At 43.5% G+C, this 15,215-nt stretch overlaps 1 protein-coding gene across 1 annotated transcript; it reads right to left on the bottom strand.

The window, feature by feature from the left end:
- Positions 1–819: 819 nt before the first annotated feature.
- Positions 820–15,151, bottom strand: LOC140748653 (uncharacterized). The gene is made up of 12 exons (XM_073081497.1): positions 14,120–15,151; positions 12,872–13,012; positions 12,275–12,397; positions 11,569–11,775; positions 10,388–10,468; positions 9,660–9,809; positions 8,663–8,836; positions 7,807–7,958; positions 5,844–6,068; positions 4,658–4,779; positions 3,316–3,419; positions 820–3,028 (listed from the first exon to the last, which is right to left on the bottom strand). Exons 1-12 carry the CDS (start codon positions 14,706–14,708, stop codon positions 1,389–1,391), a joined length of 3,708 nt encoding a protein of 1,235 aa, XP_072937598.1. The 5' UTR covers positions 14,709–15,151; the 3' UTR covers positions 820–1,388.
- Positions 15,152–15,215: the final 64 nt, after the last annotated feature.

The raw sequence follows: 15,215 nt of genomic DNA, 5'->3' as shown, positions 1-15,215 counted from the left end.
TATCAACACGAACATTAAAATACACAAAATACATATTTTACATACAAAATAAAAAAAAAATCATTACTTTTCCTTTTTTAAAATAATTAAAAAAATCATGACTTTATCCATAAAGCGTAAATTCAATCGCAAAACTGATAAAATGCAATTCAAATTGTTCGAACAATATTAATTATATCACATTATTAACTACAGTGGAATATAGTAAGTATTCATATTTATATAGGGTTCGTACTACCTTGATAATTATTTCAATTATTTCATGTTTTTCTTTTCACCATTAAATAAATATTATAATATTGTAATAATATTATTTTCTTTTTTTAATATGTATACCTAACGATAAGGCAGACGGGCTACCTGATGGAAAGCAGTCACCGTCGCCTATGGACATTTGCAACACCAGAGGAGTCGCCAATGCATCGCCGGCTTTGTAGGAGAGCTCTTTTTGCACGCCTCTTGAAGAGCCCCATGTCATAGCGCTCAGGGAATACCTCAGGAGGAAGTTCATTCCACATTTTGCACGTACGCGGCATAAATAACCGAGCAAACCGAACCGTGGAACAGTATCTCATGATATACATACTTATATTAATAACATCTGCGGTATAATTCTGAAATGTGAGGGTAGATTAACTCTATGAAGTGGGTAGTAAAAAATAATGTTTCGAGGGTAGATGGACAAATATAGGTCCGTGGATAGTAATAATATGTAGATGGTTGACTAAAAATCTAGAAGAGACAAATGAAGAAAATATGTATTGGGGGTAGATAAACAAAATACAATCAGCGGGTAGATGATTTTTTTTGGAATGTTGATAAAAAATCAAATAAAAAGAAAAGGTATAATGGAATTATGTACAATACTTAGAAAGAGTGCAGACGTGATATAATACTTGTGAACATAATAGAAAATGGCGTCACTACTTCTGAATCACGCTATCGAAGATTTTATACCTTTTCTTTAGTAGTAGTAGGTGTGTACTTGTACTTAAACAAACGAAAAATGAAATATTGACTACAACAAATCCAAAATATAATCCACAATAACCGCTGAAACCAATCATAGCTTAGCTACTTCGACTGAGGACTAACGGCCGTTATTATTAATCAATCTATCCAAAGTTAGCATAATTTAGCTTACAAAAGATCGAATAATGGCAATGTGTAGTATTTAGAACTTGTCAAAAGTTGATCTTTTGCAGGCAAAACATTGGTCAGATTGGTTATTAATAACGGGAGTTAGAATTGCTCAAGCCTAAACTTTTCAAAAATAACAGCATCGCTACTATTACACCATTGTAGACTCAAAATAGATAGAATTCAAACCAGATTTAATTTCTAATTGAAATAATTATCTCGATAGTACCAAACCCTCGCTAAACAATTCACAGGCTGTTCCCAAACATCATCCTATCGTCGTACAAGCTCAATCTGTTACACTCGCTAGCCCTTCCCTTTTGCAGGGCCCTATCCCGTCGAGCCCTTCGCACAGCCACGGGCAAATCTCCAGGCGTTTTGACCCTACCGGCTGGGTTCTGTAGATTAATATCACCAGCTGATGTGAAAATCTCGCTGACCTGTTCTAACGAATGCTGACGTTTTATCGCTAGTGACTTCAAAGACGGTTTCGGTGATTTCGGATTCCTATCGGTTGCGTTCTCTGACATTTTTAAATCGCCTGTGTCTATTTCGCCGTTCAAAGCCGCCAAGTATACCGGATTGTCCCCACTGTATCCATTCACCAAATTCTCTTTATCATTCGGATCGCTGAATTCGTTATCGAAATTCGTGTATTTGTTTTGGAATTTATTAAAACCGACTGTTTTAGCTTGACTCGCCTCTTTCAGGACATCGTTTTGTCGCTTCTTATCGCTTTCACTCGTTTTAGGTATCGTTTGCATCGTTATTTTTGAGCCACCGTTCTCTGAGAGTAGCATTAGGTGTTCGTCTTCGCTGCTCGAGCAATCCGAGTTTAGATCGAACGGGCTATCATTTCCATTAAAATTTTCAGTTTGATTATTATCTATATACTGTAGTTCTAGATTAATACTCGCTCTAGAAGATCTCCCACTATTCGTGTTAGTAATGATACGATTGTCGCAACTAAGTCGTTTTTTCACAGTCGAATCTTCTGACTCTGAATGGCCTGCTTTAAAAATACTCTGTGAAGACATAGAGGTCCTAACGGATCGCTTATTGATACTCTCCGTGCTACCAGACGTCTTACTTCGGCTCACGTCGGCCGGTTTGACTTTAGGTACGATTACCGCGAAAATTTGATGTTTCGACTCAGTGTCATCTCTCGGTAATTCTTTGAACACTTTATCCGTATTCATTTCGGATTCCATCATCATTGTAGGGGACAAGGTTCTATTCGGTGGCGACAATGTACAGGGCGCTTCGAAATTGTATGTCCTATCTTGGTTTAGAACTAAATTCGCTGGCCTAGCCGAATCGAATGGAATATTACTCGGTTTATCTATAATCGACGTCATCGTTCTCGCATTCTGTACTAGATTGGAGCTCTCTGCTACCAGCTTCACCTCCGTTTCCTTTGGCGCCCTACCCAATTTCTTTTCGAAAAACTTCCGTATCCCCCATTTAGGTTTATCTACTTTCGTGTCTTGGAGAATGTTTGTTTGTTTCGGGCCCCTATCTACGTCATGGGAGCTGACGTCATTTTGAACGTAATCTAGAGGCCGCTGATACGATCTTATCTCATTAAACCTATCAGAATTTTCTTGCGTTTGGAGCCTATTGTGACTAATCCTTGCTACGGACAGACAATTCTCTTCAACATTCTGAACTCTTGGTACCTCAGTGGGTGCTGTAATATCTTTGAGACTCTTATGTATGAGTTCGACCGTGTGTGTCTGTGTGTTTGTGTGCGTGTTGCGTTCTATGCACGTGTTCCTGCCTATGTGTGGGTGGGGGTACAGGAGGGGGGTGGTGACGTCACCGTTCTGTGTGTTAGTGCAATTCGAGTTCTTGTCGCTGTCCGGGGGCGATGACACGTTGATCTCCGCTAAAAATACATATTACAAATGATATTATTAATATTAAGTCTGTCAACTACCTCTATATTAAAGTCAAATACTTATTTACACAAGAATTAGGAATAAAATCGTCCTTTAAAACATAAAGTATTTACATTTGCGTTTAAAAGCAAATGTGCTCCAATTTTAATAATACATTAAAATCAATAATATTACTTACATACATTTTCATTACAAAAAATCATTAAGTACATATCTTTTCTATAACATTGACTGTTTCTTTTGTAGTAAATAAATACATTTTAATGTCACTTACCTGGAGCATGGGGGTGCAAGTTATTATCGTGTATTACCGGACCTTGTACGAGTAGCATCATTTTTAGCTCAGCCATGCGCTCTTCTACGCACACCGCTGTCAATCTGGATAAAAATATATACTTTTTGATTTAAATGCTTTAAAAAATGAAATGATGCTTACAAAACTCAAAAATTAAACGCTCAATCATCCTAACTATCTATCAATCAACTCATTACATCAATCAATAAATTAATCAACGCATATCATAATTAAAAGCTCATTCAATCATTCAACCGATCCAAAACCAAATAAATATATTAGGCGAGTAATCCATGTTATTTGCCTAACCGCCAATCGCTATCTATCTCTTAATAAATCAACCGCTCATTCGAACAATTATACACCAAAAATCAAGCGACCAATTGCTCCATCAAGCAAGCGCTCATTCAATCAACTCACTCATTCAATCAACAAAACCAATCAATAGCTCAATCAATCAACATCTCAACCAATGAACCGCTCAATCAATCAAAAGCTCAATCTATCTATCAATTTTCAAGTACCTATTAAGCATTCAAGTGTACATAGGCAAGGTAAGAAACTTAATTGTATCAGGCGTTACTTTGCGGAAATCCATGCTATTAAGTTAAGATTAAAAACTACTTCGCAACAATCCGCTACAAATATGTATGATGGTATATATTTTAAACCATGCAGTATGTACCACCCTCCCTCCCTCAAAGGATGCATGCAGATGCAAAAATTAAAAATATACACCACCATACATACCACCACCAACACGTGTTTCGCTCCAAAACGGAGCATCATCAGGGTAAGTTGACTCTACGACGGTTAATCGCTAAGTGACGTTGTCACTGGAGAGCTGGACACATTAATTTGTTCATTCAGCAGTGTAATCCTACTGTTGTTATTGTGCTCTCCTTTACTTCATATTTTTACCAACAATCAGTAAACAGATGATTATTCGCAGATTTAATGCGAATAATTAATCTATAACCTTATTATCACACAACTGTCATCAGTTGTTTACATTTCATTGTGGAGGGGAGGGTTGGATACCATTATAAAAGGCATGCATTAGGTTGACAGCGTCACTTAGCGATTAACCGTCGTAGAGTCAACTTACAGTGATGATGCTCCGTTTTGGAGCGAAACACGTGTTGGTGGTGGTATGTATGGTGGTGTATATTTTTAATTTTTGCATCTGCATGCATCCTTTGAGGGAGGGAGGGTGGTACATACTGCATGGTTTAAAATATATACCATCATACATATTTGTAGCGGATTGTTGCGAAGTAGTTTTAATCTTAACTTAAGGTAAGAAACCCTCAAAGCGTACCTAGCCTCGGCATCATGATCCCAACACTCGTCACACGTGTCGCAGGCTATCTTCAGCGCCCTAGCTTCAGGGACCGGGCCCTTGGGTAAGGGCGGTCTCGCCTTGTTGCGGGACACCAGGCTCTGTGACACAAAATTATTATATTAAACACTTGGTACATGGAGTTTATAACAAAAGTAAAAGGTAGACTACTTGTGATTCGACTCCCAAAGGACCACTGTCACACCTATTTCTGTCCTATCTGGTTCTACGGGCCTACCACCATCTTTTAAAAACTATCAATAGTTCAGGAAAGTTTTATTTCCTCCTTAAAACAGTAAAATACTCCGTCATACACAGTTGAACAAACTTAAACCCTTATTAATTTTTTGCTTATCCATTGTATAAAACCATCTAACATTGTCATATTTCGCTTATAATGTTAAATTTCCTGCAAAAAAGTAAAAGTATGATTAAAATAATATTGTTTTAAGAGATGGTAGTAACCCGCCAGAACATTGTTGTTGTTTGAACCATCGTTGAAGGTGGTGGTTGTGGTGATTGTGGGACCTGCATCTGTGCATGAGTGAGCCACGGAGCATGATAGTGATAAATAAGGAAGGGGGTCGGTTCGGTATACACTTGCATCTGCTTAAGAGTAGGCCTGCAACAGCGGTGGTGGGTGTAATGTTGAAATCGAGTTGATTGTCGCGATTGATGTAGTTGTAGTAGTGACGGTTGTAGTGTTGGTCGAGGTGGTGGCCACAGCATCACCCCCAACCCCGCGCCCCCGGCACACACCTTTTTTTTTGTTTACGAGCGGGAAACCTTTAAAAGGTAGTGTCGTAGGAGCGACACGGGGTTATGTGGGATTTTTACCGCACTTAAATACCCCCGGTGGTCGTCCTCAGCGTTGCCAAGAGGACTAAGGGATCTCCTACGGAACGCAACCGGAGTCCTCTGAACGCGTTACCCCTTCGGGCTCCTCCTAGGTGAGCTTCAGGACTCACCACACCGTCTGGTGTTTACGACGGTATGCGACCACACATACCGCCGCCCTTCCTAGAGTTGCTTGCTGGACGGCTCGACCTCCCAATCTTGCGGCCCGAAACCCCGGAAGCCCCCTTTTAGTCGGCTCTTACGACAGGCAGGGGATACCGTAGCCCTATTCTAGTCCCGGGACTACAGGGACACCCCCCGCACACACCTGCATCTGCGCGAGCGTGGGGCGCGCGGGCAGGCCGTGGTGGTGGTAGGGCGGCGCGTAGGGCGGCGCGCGGGCGGGCGCGTGCGCGGGCGCGGTCCGCCACAGCATCTCCCACAGCACCAGCGCCAGCGCGAACACGTCCACCGCGCACAGCGCCGCGCGCGCGCCGGACAGGTCGAGCGCGCCCTCTAGCGCCTCCGGGGAGAGGTAGCGGAGCGTGCCGGCCTGAATAAAAGAAGAACGTTTCAATGTAGTAGCGTTTAAAGCTTATGCCCAATTTTAATGACTTGTGCTTGATGATTGTGTGTAATATGATATTTAGGTGAATCAGAATGCTAATAAATTGTTAATTACATAATCTAGCTCAAAGGAGCATTCAACTACACTTCACGTACCGAGTACTTTATTATTTGTACAATTTAAACACAAATCAAACCACCATCCATCCGGCTCGAAGGACCATATTCACGCGTGCGGCACGCACTGCGCGAGGCCGAGGTCCGCGCGCTGTGCCGGGGGGCGGGGGGTCGGGGGGACACACACGCACCTCGCTGTAGCGCGCGGGCGCGTGCGGCGCGTGCGGCGCGTGCGGCACGCACTGCGCGAGGCCGAGGTCCGCGCGCTGTGCCGGGGGGCGGGGGGTCGGGGGGACACACACGCACCTCGCTGTAGCGCGCGGGCGCGTGCGGCGCGTGCGGCGCGTGCGACGCGTGCGGCACGCACTGCGCGAGGCCGAGGTCCGCGCGCTGTGCCGGGGGGCGGGGGGTCGGGGGGACACACACGCACCTCGCTGTAGCGCGCGGGCGCGTGCGGCGCGTGCGGCGCGTGCGACGCGTGCGGCACGCACTGCGCGAGGCCGAGGTCCGCGCGCTGTGCCGGGGGGCGGGGGGTCGGGGGGACACACACGCACCTCGCTGTAGCGCGCGGGCGCGTGCGGCGCGTGCGGCGCGTGCGGCACGCACTGCGCGAGGCCGAGGTCCGCGCGCTGTGCCGGGGGGCGGGGGGTCGGGGGGACACACACGCACCTCGCTGTAGCGCGCGGGCGCGTGCGGCGCGTGCGACGCGTGCGGCACGCACTGCGCGAGGCCGAGGTCCGCGCGCTGTGCCGGGGGGCGGGGGGTCGGGGGGACACACACGCACCTCGCTGTAGCGCGCGGGCGCGTGCGGCGCGTGCGACGCGTGCGGCACGCACTGCGCGAGGCCGAGGTCCGCGCGCTGTGCCGGGGGGCGGGGGGTCGGGGGGACACACACGCACCTCGCTGTAGCGCGCGGGCGCGTGCGGCGCGTGCGACGCGTGCGGCACGCACTGCGCGAGGCCGAGGTCCGCGCGCTGTGCCGGGGGGCGGGGGGTCGGGGGGACACACACGCACCTCGCTGTAGCGCGCGGGCGCGTGCGGCGCGTGCGACGCGTGCGGCACGCACTGCGCGAGGCCGAGGTCCGCGCGCTGTGCCGGGGGGCGGGGGGTCGGGGGGACACACACGCACCTCGCTGTAGCGCGCGGGCGCGTGCGGCGCGTGCGACGCGTGCGGCACGCACTGCGCGAGGCCGAGGTCCGCGCGCTGTGCCGGGGGGCGGGGGGTCGGGGGGACACACACGCACCTCGCTGTAGCGCGCGGGCGCGTGCGGCGCGTGCGGCGCGTGCGACGCGTGCGGCACGCACTGCGCGAGGCCGAGGTCCGCGCGCTGTGCCGGGGGGCGGGGCGTCGGGGGGACACACACGCACCTCGCTGTAGCGCGCGGGCGCGTGCGGCGCGTGCGACGCGTGCGGCACGCACTGCGCGAGGCCGAGGTCCGCGCGCTGTGCCGGGGGGCGGGGGGTCGGGGGGACACACACGCACCTCGCTGTAGCGCGCGGGCGCGTGCGGCGCGTGCGGCGCGTGCGACGCGTGCGGCACGCACTGCGCGAGGCCGAGGTCCGCGCGCTGTGCCGGGGGGCGGGGGGTCGGGGGGACACACACGCACCTCGCTGTAGCGCGCGGGCGCGTGCGGCGCGTGCGACGCGTGCGGCACGCACTGCGCGAGGCCGAGGTCCGCGAGCCGCGCGCGCCCGCCCCAGCAGACCAGCACGTTGCTGCTGTTCACGTCGCGGTGCACCACGCACGGCTTGCTGCCAGCTAGAAACATGGAGATTAAGTAAGTAATTAATAATTATTACTGTTAAAACATAATTTTACTTTAAACAATGGACTAAGGCTAAGACAAGCTTATTAAAACCTTTGTTTAATATAATGACCATGCATTAGAATGTAATCGAATGTAGAAAACACACACGTTATATCTTTCTCATACAGACGTCACGTCCTCTCTCTCATAAGCCGCGAGCGCAGCGTGCCCGAGCGCAATCTAGCACTCAAGGAGCTAATTACATAGTGGAACCCTAAGGGAATCGCTGACTCGTCACAAGTGTATGCTAGTCGGACCAGAGAGAACTAGGTTGCAGATGCAATATTGACGTCAATCTCACGATTTCCTTAGACCTACAAAAGGCCTCCGCGTCATACTGATCTCAAACTTCGAATTAAGGTCGCTCACTTAGTTTAGTATTAAAAATAAGTAATTAATGTAATTTTTATTTTTAAATTAAATTAAATTTAAATCAACTTTGGTCTTTTTTTGGAACCTCCGGCCGCAACAGCGTAATTGGCTCGCTCCGGCGTGTAGTGTGTGTAGGACTCATAGTTATATAAGTTAGGTTAAGCTTAGTATTAAGAGAGTTATAATAAAGTCATCAAACTATAAACACGCCTCTTCAATACCCTAAGAGCCTGCTCCTTCACTACAGGCGCGATCCCCCGACCCCCCGACCCCCCACACCCACCTGGCGTGTGTAGATGCGCCAGGGCAGCAGCCAGTCCGTGCGCCAGCGTGGCGAACTCGAGCCAACCGAGCGGCGCTCGCTGTAGCCTCGAGCGTAGAGTCCCCGAACACAGCTCCAGCACGAGCAAGTGCTCGCGAGCACCACCCTCCGTCAACGATGTTCGCGTGTCGCTGCCTGTGTAACATATTAGATTGGTAGCTAAGCGTCTGAAAGCACATCGGAAACGTCGAAAAGAAAAACGTTTTCGCGAAAAAACTGCAGAGCGGACCGAAGGGCACCTTTTGAAACATTGTTTTAACATTGTTTTAATCATTTCACATATCATCACATTTTGTTGATTAATGTTCGAAAAATTAAATACTTGTATGAATTAATTACATACTAAAATCCCTAATTATACACGCGAATCATATACAAAAGGCATGTAAATAAATAGATCGATTTTAGAAACGCTGAAACATTTCGCAATATCTGGGGGCACGGCTGTGGCCTGCCAAGTCGAGCCATAAACATTACGCACTGCGTGCATTAGCTAGAACTTGGCTTGACGCACTGCCGCGTGCCTTTCTTATACCGATAATAAATCCGTCGAAAAGTAACGTCTATATTAAGATAATATTATACACAGACGTGTGATATTAAATATGTTTTTGTACATTTTAAATTTGATTATGTATTGATATTCAAAAATAATTTTGCATACACGTTTGTTTTGAAAAAAAATGCAAGTTTAGTTTAGTGACGTCATTCTTTAACCAATATGGCGGACACCACAAAATGCCGACCCAATAATTTCTTAGGCAGTCCCATGATATATGATATCAAATCAAAAAAAGTTTTTTTAGGAAGTTGAAAAACAAAATGACGTTACTAAATTCAAGATGGCGGACGCAACAAAATGCCGGCTAATTATTTATTTATTATTTATTTAGAAAACAAAGCTATTTTTTTAAAACGTTTAATAAGTACCTAAAAATTATATAAAACGTAAACTCACCATAATACTTCAATATGTTGGGATGAGCAAGATGTGGCAGCGAGTACACGGCAGCCTCCTTGTGCCACGCGGATACATTGGAATAGAGTTTGACCGCCACCGGCGTCGAACCCAAACTACCTCGCCATACCGAGCCGAATTTACCTGAACCTGTGAAAAATTACACTTAAAGTTATGAAGGCCACCTAGAGAGTTTAATATTTATTGATCCTATTTTAATTTGGTAAGAACTTTGAAGAATATGAAGGTGGTAGAACTCTGTGTGGTTCGACTCCGGCGGCACCACCGCCACACCTATTTCTGCCTTATAGCAACAGTGTTAAACGCTGCTGTGTGCTGCTTTGAAGAGTGTGCTAAGGGAGACATACTTTTCCGAGGCGTTCGAGCTTAGTCCTCAGGAATAGCGGCGCATCTGTAGCTGACCTCAGCTAAGAATATCTAATCCTATCTGGGTTGCTTACAGATGTCCATGGGCGGCAATAGCACCTTCAGGTGGACTACATGCTCGTCTGCTGCTCCTATATTATAAAAAAAAAATTCATGCTCTCTAGCATGGGCGGTTACCATCTAGGTACAGGCTTAAATCTCCCACAATATTTTATAATCCTAGGCTAACTGACAAGCAATTTTAGGGCGCCATAATATATATTCATGAACATAAAATAAAAATATAATCATAAAAACATAGAAACTTTTAAGACTATGTATTTACAAAACGTATTATTTACCTATATGCTCAATCAGAGTCAAATTGTCCACACAAAGCAAGCCAGTCGCTAATGCGTCAGGACCACTGCCCATTATGTCTCCTGAAACAATATGTATAATATTCATATACACATAATTTTGAAAGAAAAAAAAACATTAATATAAGTCCGAAAAAAAATCACAATTCTGTTGAATAAATTGTATATAATTTTACAGTGTAATATGTAAAATAGTAAAGTATAACATATTACAATTATATCAGACTAATTTCAAAATTCTGAAATAGAAAATGCACAAAAAACGTTCCCAGTACATAAAAAGATTTTTGAACTTGCTCCCATATTGCTTTTTAAATATTAAAAAATGTAGTTACAGTCAAAAATAAACAAAATTCAATCCAAATTAGTATTTACTATCCATAAAGACAAAATGTTCTATTACAAAAACAATAATACTGAGCCGAAACGTAACCTAACCCAACCTAACCCATTTTTTATGATGATTTATTTATTTACTAAAATCTACAGCTTTATTTACTTATGGTATCTAATACTTAATATTAAAGTAATAGCCAAAAACATTACATTTTATGTTATAGATACTGTCACTAAATGCGTGCGTTAATGTGAGTGTGTATGTCATCATCATCAACCCATTACTGTCCCACTGCTGGGCACGGGTCTCCTCTCAGAATGAGAAGGATTAGGCTATAGTCCACCGCGCTGGCCAAGTGCGTATTGGTAGACTTCACATACCTTTGAAAACATTTTTTTAATATTTCTCAGGTATGCAGGTTTCCTCACGATGTTTTCCTTCACCGTTTTAGCAAGTGATAATTCATTTCTAATGTGTATGTGATGATATTCAAATTACAATCTACCAAGTTTTGAATGTGTGCCTAAGTTTCAGTGAGTTCCAGTGAGGGCAACTAAATACTGTTATTAATTCTATAATTTTTACAATTATTATTTATTTCCAAAGATTAATTATTATTTTTGCAATTATTAATTTACTATAATGTTTTAAATTGGAGATGCATTATTGTTATTTGATTTGTATTTATTCTTTATGTCGACATCAAATTGTTTTATATATCATTTAATTAGTGTGTGTCAATTAGTATAATTTGTTCTGCGAAACAGTTCTATTTGACAATAAATAAATAAATAAATAAAAGCAGTTCAACTACACAATCACTCACCCTTCTCCACATCAACACCATCGCTCATATCGTCCTTATCCAACTCCACGCGCTTGCAGTACACCTTCCGAAGCACAACTGCGCTCAGCAGCAGCGCGACTAACGCCAAGATGGCGGAAGCTACAATACTCGAATAACTCGCCGACGCCGCGGACGTGTCCATTGTGGATTGCGCTTTGATTGTCACTGTCTCCTCTTTTAGTGAGGCTGTTGGAGAAATAATTTAAAATGTATGAAATTCGACGTCAATCCATTTCTGTCTAAGTGCTAGGCACGGATCTCAGAATGTAAAGGATTAGGGAATAATTCACCATGCTGGCCACGTGCGAATTCGTAAACTTCACCTTCAAAAACTTTATCTCAGGTATGCAGGTTTCCTCACGATGTTTTCCTTCACCGTTGAAGCATGATGATAATTTTAAATACACACTTATCATTGAAAAATCAGAGGTGCGTGCCTGGGAATCGAACCTCGGAACCCTTGATCAAACAGCCGAATTTTAATCACTACTTACATCTATAAATAAAAAAAATGAGAAAAGAACAAAAAATAAAATTAATTAACAAATTATTTTGTCTTAGCATTTATTTTATACTATTATTTTTATGTTACATCCTTAAAAGTAATTTGTACTAATATTTGTTACAAATTTGTAATAGACACAAATTTGTATTGTTTACTAATACAAAAAAATAATCAACTTACTGAAGTCAGCATTGCAGAAGCTCTTGGTACAACAGCAGAACATGCTCGCCGGAAGCTTCGCGGTCACCCGGGTGCACTTGTCGCACGGGCTCCGCCCCTCGGCCTGCGAGGAGTGCCAGCAACCTGGGGAAGAGGGATATGAAAAGAATAAAGATGCGAGTGAGAATCAAAAATGAGAAAGCGAGAGAGAAAAGAAAGGAGAGGTGAGTGACAAATGAAAACGAGAGATGAGAGAGAAAGACAGAGATGAGAGTGGGATAGACAAAATAGAAAGAGGGAGAGATAAGATAGGACGAGAGATGTGAAAGAGGAAGATATGAGACGAAGAAGAGAGAGGTATGAGATAGCAGTAGATAAAAAGGGAGTTATAGTTTAGAAATTACAGGTATTTTTTCTTTTTTTTATGAAGCTTGTAGTTAAAAACGAGTGTGCATGCCACCCGATACAGTAAGTGAACTTTTTTCTCAAGAAGAAACACATCTGTAACCTAAGGCAAGATGCCAATTCTCTTTAAGATTACATAACTCCATGTGTGACGACTGATCACCAAAATTTTCATATACACACTACATTAAGTAACCATAAACCCCCACTAACCTTGCCCCAGGACAGTGATGTTCCCCTCGTTATTATCATCGTTATTATACAGTGTATAGCAATAGGCCTTTGGGTCGGTACACTGCTGGACTTGTATCACTTCACCACTGGGTAGAGTTGTCTCTGTTATCACACCGGTATCTGAAAAGCATCGAAAAATAAAAAGATTAGTTGATTTTTCTCACAATTTTTTTTTCTGTCAATGTGTGTGAATAGGTCAAATCTTGCAAATATTTATATATTATAAGGGGATCAAAAGCTCCAAATTGTTCATGTAATACAACACATGGTGTTGTCACAAGATTTTTTTTTACAACTTGGCTGACACACTTCAGTGCATATTATGACTTTGTTTAAAAATAACGACAAATTCATTTAATTTCCTATAATTATGACCCAATTAGCCACAGAGCTGATGACAAATAGTAGGAAGGTGTTTTTTTTTTTTATTTATTTATTTATTTATTTATTAGTTGTACCAACAAAGTAAACACTATAACATTGTATTGGATGCAGCTATACAGTAATAATCTTGATAAGTGTTACCTCAGTTAGAGGTACAAACTACATGCAAAATCCAAAAATCAAGAGTATTATTTAGGAATAGGATACTTTTGAATCATGAGTATGGCATGGTGTCTGTTTATTTTTCTACTGGGCAGTATACAGATTGTAACAAAAATCAACCAGAAAAAAATGTTTTGGGCAATTTGCAATCATTTTTTTTACCATGAACATGGCATCTAGACCCAAAACTAAATTAGACCTATATAGATATCCTCTGATGTAAGATTGGTATGACCTCACCACCTCTAACAAGTCACTCAGTTTTTTTTTAATATAGGAGTAGCAGACGAGCATGCAGTCCACCTGATGGTAAGTGGCTACTGTCGTGGACATCTGCAATCTATCTCAGATAGGATTAGATATTCCTACCTGAGGACAGCCATTGATACGCCATTACCTCCGAGGACTAATTTGGAATGCCTTGGAAAAGTATGTCTCCCTTACCACACCCTTCAAAGCAGAACACAACGCTTAACACTGCTGTTATAAGGCAGAAATAGGTGTGGAGGTGATGCCGCTGAAGTCGAACCATACTGGGTTCTACCACCTTTTGACTCAGTTTGTCTTAACCGATAACCAACTGTGGGCGATGTGGCACAACTGTGTTGCCATCTGCACGGAATCGGTTAATTCGTGAATTTGTAAATGTAAAAAAATAGGTAAGTAAACTGGTCAGCATACCATACATTTCGTTCTCCACAGTCATTTGGTCACTTTTCTCTATATATCTCTCATCGTACGATGGAGTGGCGCTCATAGCTACACTATGAATCTTGTACAAACAAGTTATTGACGGTGCCACTGTTGTTGGTGCACTGGTGACCACGGCCGCCGCCTTCACTTTATACTCCTTCACACTACCCAAGCCATTCTGACTTTGATCTTTCGAAGATATAGCCTTTTTGTCGAACTCGATCACGTCGCTCCGAGAATCGGTGGCATACTGGCTCAAAGTACTATCAACAGTTTCGGCGGGTAACAGATCGTTCGAATTTGGAACGCCAACGCTTCTTTTCCCGATCACCTTCGGCTGATCTTGTGTGACCGGCCAGTAACTCGGGTCCAAATTGTTCCATTGGATCGTTCGTCTATGATGATATTTGGTGAACGTGCGCACGTAATGAGAAGGTTTAGAGTGCTGTATCTCGTTCCGAGAGTCTTGAGTTTCGTGAGGCCGCGACGTTAGCACTTTAGCGGTGAATATAAAAAGGAATAACAGTATACACTTGAGTAGAGGCGACATTCTTTGCGACAACACTCCCTCCATCATTATTCACTGATGAACTAACGCTAGTATTTTCGTATTTCCATTTTGGCGTAATACGGACACCGCTATTGCAAATATGCAAGACCACTGCAACTTTTATTGATTTTTTCAATCACGCGAATATATTGCGACACTGCGGTATTGTTGTGCACATTTTCGACTTTTTTACTTAAAAAATACTGTTTTCAGACACTTATCTGGGATATTTGGGTTATTTTAAACTTAAATCGAATTATTTGCACAAATTACGAGTTTCACGTAAATAATTATTTGTCTATCGGGACATGCGAGTGATTTTTAAGTGAAAGGTACTGATGATGTAGCGCTCTATGTTACAGTTTTATGCACGTAATCACGCTAAACACAATTAACTTTCAGGAAATCTATTGGAAATTGTAAGATCGATATAGTGTTGACAAACAACATATTTCATCGTCAGGCGGACATATTGATTATTTATTGAACGTGCGTGCGTTACGTTCCGTTTTCGCAAATTGCAAAACTTTCAAT

The sequence above is a fragment of the Epargyreus clarus genome, unplaced genomic scaffold, assembly GCF_041222505.1.
Source record: "Epargyreus clarus isolate Ecla_fem2 unplaced genomic scaffold, WU_Ecla_fem_2.2 ptg000016l, whole genome shotgun sequence".
Taxonomy (NCBI): Eukaryota; Metazoa; Arthropoda; class Insecta; order Lepidoptera; family Hesperiidae; genus Epargyreus; species Epargyreus clarus.
Note: the sequence above shows the minus strand (reverse complement) of the source record. Positions and strands in the feature narration are given on the sequence as shown.

Bases quoted from the DNA above. Each gene is read 5' to 3' on its own strand.
- LOC140748653 (XM_073081497.1), bottom strand. From the start codon at position 14,708: ATGATGGAGGGAGTGTTGTCGCAAAGAATGTCGCCTCTACTCAAGTGT. The intron at 12,398-12,871 runs GTTAGTGGGGGT...CCTCTTCCCCAG, and splicing joins CATCACTGTCCTGGGGCAAG to GTTGCTGGCACTCCTCGCAG. The intron at 4,780-5,843 runs GTGTGTGCGGGG...TTTGTGTCACAG, and splicing joins CCACGCTCGCGCAGATGCAG to AGCCTGGTGTCCCGCAACAA.